Source organism: Hyposmocoma kahamanoa, unplaced genomic scaffold, assembly GCF_003589595.1.
Source record: "Hyposmocoma kahamanoa isolate Upper Pololo Valley unplaced genomic scaffold, ASM358959v1 94, whole genome shotgun sequence".
Classification (NCBI taxonomy): Eukaryota; Metazoa; Arthropoda; class Insecta; order Lepidoptera; family Cosmopterigidae; genus Hyposmocoma; species Hyposmocoma kahamanoa.
In genome coordinates, this window is record NW_020654878.1 from 8,169,201 (window position 1) to 8,176,217 (window position 7,017).

The 7,017-nt window shown below is 34.9% G+C and overlaps 1 protein-coding gene across 1 annotated transcript; it reads right to left on the reverse strand.

Annotated features, from left to right (window-relative positions):
• Nucleotides 1-5,370: 5,370 nt before the first annotated feature.
• Nucleotides 5,371-5,856, reverse strand: LOC113237994. The gene has a single exon (XM_026474712.1). It carries the CDS (start codon nucleotides 5,854-5,856, stop codon nucleotides 5,371-5,373), a length of 486 nt encoding a protein of 161 aa, XP_026330497.1.
• Nucleotides 5,857-7,017: the final 1,161 nt, after the last annotated feature.

Here is a 7,017-nt window from a genome sequence, read left to right on the forward strand (position 1 = left end):
TGTTAGTTTTAACAATCAATGCCAATCTCAAAAAAACAATGCCAATCTGTTTAGATTGGCATAAAGACAAGTAGACCATATTGATGATATGTTTATCTGCAATGTTACGAAGACTTTTAAAGATAAATATCAATTTACGGATCCTTGCTGAAAGTAAATCTATGTGCAGATTAAAACTCAGAATATTATCTATCATTACGTCACATATTTGATATGGCAAGCTAACGTAAGACTGGGGCACGAGCATGATTGATCGTTAATACAGGTGTGAACTGTGATAGAGTAATTGTCATGAATGGTCCAAGGAATGCTTTTAATTGAAAAAAGAATAAATTTCATTTTTCCTACATTTAGTGTCAGGGCGTTGTTTTTGAGCCAGGAATAAACTAAGGTGAAGCCAATCTGAGCAATATCATTGCAGGCAAACGTTACTATTTTTCCGTTATGGAGCTGGAGATTACAGAGGTCGTTTATGTTGGCGAGGAATAGTGTGGGGCCCAAAACAGTTCCTTGCGGAACGCCGTAAGCTATGGGCAGGTCATGACTAATTACCTCATCCACCCTAACTCTTTGCCACCTATCTGTCAAGTAGTTACAACCAAATAAGTAATACTTGACCAAAAAAAGGTCACGTATCAAGTTTTATTCGCATCACGCGTCTTTTATAATTTTATCGAGTATTACTTATTTGACAGTAGTAATTGTTTCGGACGGATTTCGGACAAAGTGAGGGAGTAGACCCCCAGAACCAGTTTAGAAAAGTTACAAATGAACTTTTCGTAATCGACCCTACGAGGAATTGAATTCGGGACCTCCTCGTCATAGTGCAAACCGTTGGGCCACCGAGGTCGTCATACTGATTTGTTATTTCGTAAATAAATATTTAAAGTACAGTGAACGCAGATATCGTTTGTTTTATTTTATAATTGTTTAATTAAGTACACATATTTGTTTGTCATAAAGCTATCTTTCCCACGTCTGCTTAGAAGTGGAAGGGTGAGAACCTAGTGCTCTATAACACAGGTTAATCCTGGTATAGACAACTTTCGCTTACGAAATTATATTCAATAACATTTGAGGCCCATAATAGTTATATATAAGTATAAATTTCTTTTGTGAAAGATAAAAAAGTGTTTGTAGTGGTCAAATTAAAGTTTCTGAGTTACAGTCAATTAAAATCCCATATGTGCAAATCAATTTAGGCATCAAGGTGGAGCAACGTCGGCTACAATAAATTACCAGTTTGATAAAGCTAAACATATTCGAACGAAACCATGTAACTAACTGGTATAAATTAAATCACTCTAAGTACAAGGTACTGCCAGGCGTTGGCAGTTAATTTTGCGTATTTCAACTATTCACACGCTCGCACATATGTGTACAATGTTGAAATAAGATTGTGTTGGCTTGTTATTTCATAAATGCAGGGGTTTCAATCCTCTATCCAACCAAATATCGAAATGGTAAATTTTACTTTTTTAAACACATCGGAATTTTTTGGGTTCTGAAATAATAGCAATAATAATAATGTGTCATTGCCAGCGAATACCGCCTCTCCCATTTAAAAATTCTCCATAAAAAATAACTTTTAGGCCATGGAGAGGAGAGAGTCTAAAATAGATATCCAAAATAATAATCATAAAGTTCATGCAGATGGAAGAGTACGAAATAGGCTCTTATTACCCTCGACATAGACACACCATACTGCATTTACTAGAAAACCGACTGGTTGAGAGAAATATTAACCAGATAATAATAATAAAAAAATTCAAAATAAATCCTTTAGGCTATGGGAGAGGTTAAATCAAAATCTAAATTCATTTATTTCACACAGATACGTCCATAATCTTGTAATAGCTACACAATTATACATGGAATCCCATCAATCTACCAATCTGAAAAACAAAATATAAATAAAAACAGTCCTCAAATTGAAGGCAAATGCAGTCTCATGCAATGAAGCATGATCGGGCAGTCAAACCTACCAGGCACAACGCGAAGAACGTTATTTGAGCTGCCACGGATACGGCTTAGCAACGAGGCAGCTCTCTTTCTAAGAATAGCATGAAAGCCATCTGTGTGAGCTCTGCGAACATGCCTGATGCGCTGCAGTACCGCGGCAACCCCAGCAACACTCTAAATGCGTTGTTCTAAATCTAAAATAATAATTTCTTCTATCAAACTTCTCTACTACTAAACTCTTGAATAATAATTAGAGATATGTGTATTATAATAATTAGAGATATGTAAATAATCTGTTCAAATCGGCTCTCAACAATCTTCAAAATGTTATCAAGTCTCTTTTGACGTCTCAGGCCTTACACAAGTGTGTAAGTACAAAACTGTGTTTTATGCATTATTTGAGAATACACATACACGAGCTCGTGCCAAAAGAAATTAGACACTCTTTCCTCATTTTTTTGATATTGGCAGGTTATAAACCGTCGTTTAAACAGGTTATTTGCTAATAAATTTGAAAATGGAACACCTCTCAAATCGAATTACTTTTTTTTCGGAGAGAATCTGGCGGGAATTTGTTTGCGACAATGAAGATCACACGACGTGCTTTTCGTGTTATGATTATTATTATGACTACAAAAAAGGTTTAAAGCTACAAGAACGGTTTGTACTTTTACTCACAGCTTTTGGTGAATCTGCTTGTTCATGAGGGTGTCGTCTACGCTACTTAGTACAGGGATAGCTCAATAAAACAACGTTTGTTTACTACTTACGCACGCATACAATACGTCCGCTCACACCACTGTCTAGTAGTAGTTTACGAGTACATGCTCGTAATAGAAGGAACGGAAAAACCGATGTTGTCTATGGCACATTTTATCCATACACCACAACGAGCAACAGTTTTAAATTAGTTTGCTGAATTTAAAAGAAGACGAGGAAGTTTTGAATATGATTCGATGTCTGGTTGGCGGCCATGTGCGATTACTCATGAAAAACTTCAAGCTGTCGAAAAAATTATTGGTGTGTCAAGCGGCCGAAGTCAGGAATGTTCCATCTCCTCTGACAGTGATGCCAGATGTGTGGAGCGGCGTAAAGTTGACTCACTTCTGCCATATTCCCCTGACCTAGCACTTTGTGATTATTACCTCTTTCCAAAAAATTAACAAACAAAACATAGACAGTGCTCGTACATATTTTATTTATATTATTAGAAATACTACTATATTGAAATTGACATTAAGGCTCAATATTACATATCTCGAACTCAATTTACACAGGCGCGGAATGGAACGGAAGTGAAGTGAAGTGTTTTTGTAACGAAGTAGTACATAACATAATAAACTTTGTCACTTGTGTAACGTAAGTACAAACTATATACGAGCCGAACACCAGGTCGCGCGTCTATCGGAAAGTTCTCGCTTTGTCTTGAGAATTCTATGTAGTCTCGTATCTAGTTTGTATATTACACAATTGACATTATGAAATTTCCATTCCATTCCCCGGTAATGTATATAGGCAAGAGTAAATAGGCATTTTTCGATGTCGATCACATCGTCGCTTAAGATCGGGTGTAATCGTGACCAAGCGTGTGTCTATTTTTTTTTAATGTATCTACAATGTATGCGAATAAGAATATTCTACGCATAATAATATATCTATACTTGCAGCTATTATATCGTATGTAGTGTTTAACAGTTAAACAGTGCTTATATGCTATTGAACATAGTGCGGAAAAAAATAACATGAATGTTGTTTACGAAGTAAACGTAGTCTTATTAAATCATTCTCGATATGTGTGTAAGCATAAACCATTAAAGCATGGAATGGCGTCGCCCAATCGCTATTCGCAAAATATGGGCCATTGATTGGGTGTGGGTCTACCTGACACACAATAAACAGCCACTAATGAGCATTGCAAGGGCGACACACGTTTGCCTTATCCGCGAGTGTGTTTTCGATTAAGTCCGTTTCTGAATTGGTTCAAACGATCATGGTCCATACATTTAAAAGTATATTAAATATGTTGTCGCTGTGTTATTAATGAGACACACCGAAAAGTCTAGTCGCCCGAAAAGAGAAAAGGTGGTTCTCTAAAATATCGCAAGTTTCGTCTATTATGCATGCATGAGTGTAAATCCATTATTCGTTCTATAAATCCAATTTGTAATTAATTGACACCAATCAAAACATTTTAGCAATAGAATATACACATGTCGTATACCTACTTGTGTTGTCACCATGTCACCTATTGAATGAATGTAATTGAAATCATTTATTGGAATTGCTAAATTCATATAGTAGCGATCTAATCACTGCCTTATTTAGAGCTTATTTGTGTTAAATAGGTTTTAGCCTTAAAGGCAACTAATATTTACTTCTCTAGGCCACCAAGACTACTGTCTCGACAAGGGAGCGTTGGAATAGTCTTGTACCATCCCTAAAAAAAAAGCTTTTTACAAATTTTAATTTAATTTAAGCAATATCGCTTACTTGCGCCTGATTCAGAATGACCTCAAAACGGCCAATCTCGGACTTGTGTTCACTACCTAATTTCCGTGGCAATTTGTATTATTTAAATATTCAAGTATGTTACCATGTATACATATATTGCACGATAAATAAATAAAGATAAAGATAAGATAAAGATAAATTTATTTCTGTATAAAATTTTAACCTAAATACATACATAAATCTTATTAAATAACCTATTATTTACATATATGCGCCAAATTGTCGCAAACAATGAAATTATTTTATGTTTACATTACTTTAATTAAGGTTAGTAGTGCAAATTAATATGCGTGCGTAAGTAGTAAACAAACGTTGTTTTATTGAGCTATCCCTATACTAAGTAGCGTAGACGTCACCCTCGTGAACAAGCAGATTCACCAAAAGCTGTGAGTAAAAGTACAAACCGTTGTAGCTTTAAACCTTTTTTGTAGTCATAATAATAATCATAACACGAAAAGCACGTCGTGTGATCTTCATTGTCGCAAACAAATTCCCGCCAGATTTTCTCCGAAAAAAAAGTAATTCGATTTGAGAGGTGTTCCATTTTCAAATTTATTAGCAAATAACCTGCTTAAACGACGGTTTATAACCTGCCAATATCAAAAAAATGAGGAAAGAGTGTCTAATTTCTTTTGGCATGACCCTCGTGTATGTGTATTCTCAAATAATGCATAAAACACTTTTGTACTTACAAAGGCCTTACACACTTGTGTAAGGCCTGAGACGTCAAAAGAGACTTGATAACATTTTGAAGATTGTTGAGATCCGATTTGAACAGATTATTTACATATCTCTAATTATTATAATACACATATCTCTAATTATTATTCAAGAGTTTAGTAGTAGAGAAGTTTGATAGAAGAAATACTGAAAAAAAAAAACTTATCCTATCCTAGTTTAGGCATCAGCCTGTGTGCCTCTATTTTGTCTGAAACCGTATTGGTCTGACCCGAGGTATTGTTCGGCTATTGATGTTATTCGAATCTGAATTATTTTTAAGAGAATTTTGCTGGAATGCGAAATTATACCAAGGGTTGTATGTTCCTCATATTTGAGTGTGTTTAGTTTTTTAGGTAGAGTAACAGTTTTAGTAATCTGAAAATCATTTGGTATTTGTCCTGTCATGTACATTTCTTGAATTAAATTAAATGTTTCGTCTATTAAGAGGTCGCAATCAGAATATTTAATCATTTCAATGTGAATTTTATCATCTCCTGCTGCTTTGCCGTTTTGAATACCTTTTAAAGCCTTCATGAACTCTTCCTTTAATATAGCTGGGCCATTTTTGTCTTCTTGCACTAGATCTTCATGTTTCATCCAATCCTTATCCCGAGTACAGTTCCTCGATGTACCTTTTCCAATGTTCCACAATGTCGCGGTCATTCAACAAAATATTTTTATTATAGAGCGTAGCACCTCTGCCAATTTTGGAAATCCTTGTTGACTAGCGCTATAATGTTGGTATTATTAAACTCTAGTCTATTAAGGAGACACATTTATTAGCCCGTCTCATTATTCAAGCAAATAATGAAACAACCATATATTGTTATATTAATTTTATTAAATATAATGCTGTTTTACCACTATATGTTTTTGTGAAATTAGCCCACTAGTTTGTTAGGAAAACATTCCTTCGAAGTGACAGGACTCGAAGCCGTGTCTTTCGTTGTTTTCTTTCTGAGTTTTTCTCTGTGTTCGATCTTTGTATTAATAATTATAACAACCATGTAATTTATTTGTTTTATATTACTAGCAGTTCTACTAGGAACTATTCTCTAAAGCTTATGGATTATTGTAATTTATTTATTTTGTCGTGAGAAATTTACTCTTTTTTATAACATCAAAGGACGGGAGGAACAAGTAGTGCACCAAATGGTAAACTACACTCCTGTCTATAATCGTTGCAGTGCCAGTGCTTTAAATTACAAAGATCTGAGAGGCGCTACCTTTGTGCTCGTCACCCTGAGAAATAAGTTGACAAATCTCACGTGCCTGTAACTACGGTTAGTTACAGTTATTGCAGAATAATTGGAAGGTACGACCAATGAGGTTTTCCGAAATCTACTGTGACAAATTTGAACATAGTGTAAGTAAGTTAACTTGACGGTGTATAGTTTATGTAAAGCACGTTAAGATTAGTTATTCTTTAATTAGTAACGATTATAATATGCCAGACAATTACACCAATTACGTGGTCTCCAACTAGGGAATTCCATGTGCAGTGTGTACATTTTCCAGAACAACGTAAAAGGGGAGTATATGATTGACTGTGATATTTTGGTTTTATCAGAATGTTGATTATCCTGTCACTCTAACATAAATCTGCCTCGGTTGGATGGATACAAAGCATTTGCCATAACTGACTATTACAATAAAAGTGACAGAGTTGTTGTTTATGTCAAAAATGCTTTGAATTTCAAGGTAGAGGAACCAAACCTATTGGAAGCAAATTGTTTGTTGGTGAAAGTCAATGGTGATACGGTTGTTGTTGCAATTTATAGATCATGTGGTTTTAAAAATAGTAATGATTTTGTGCAGTCTTTA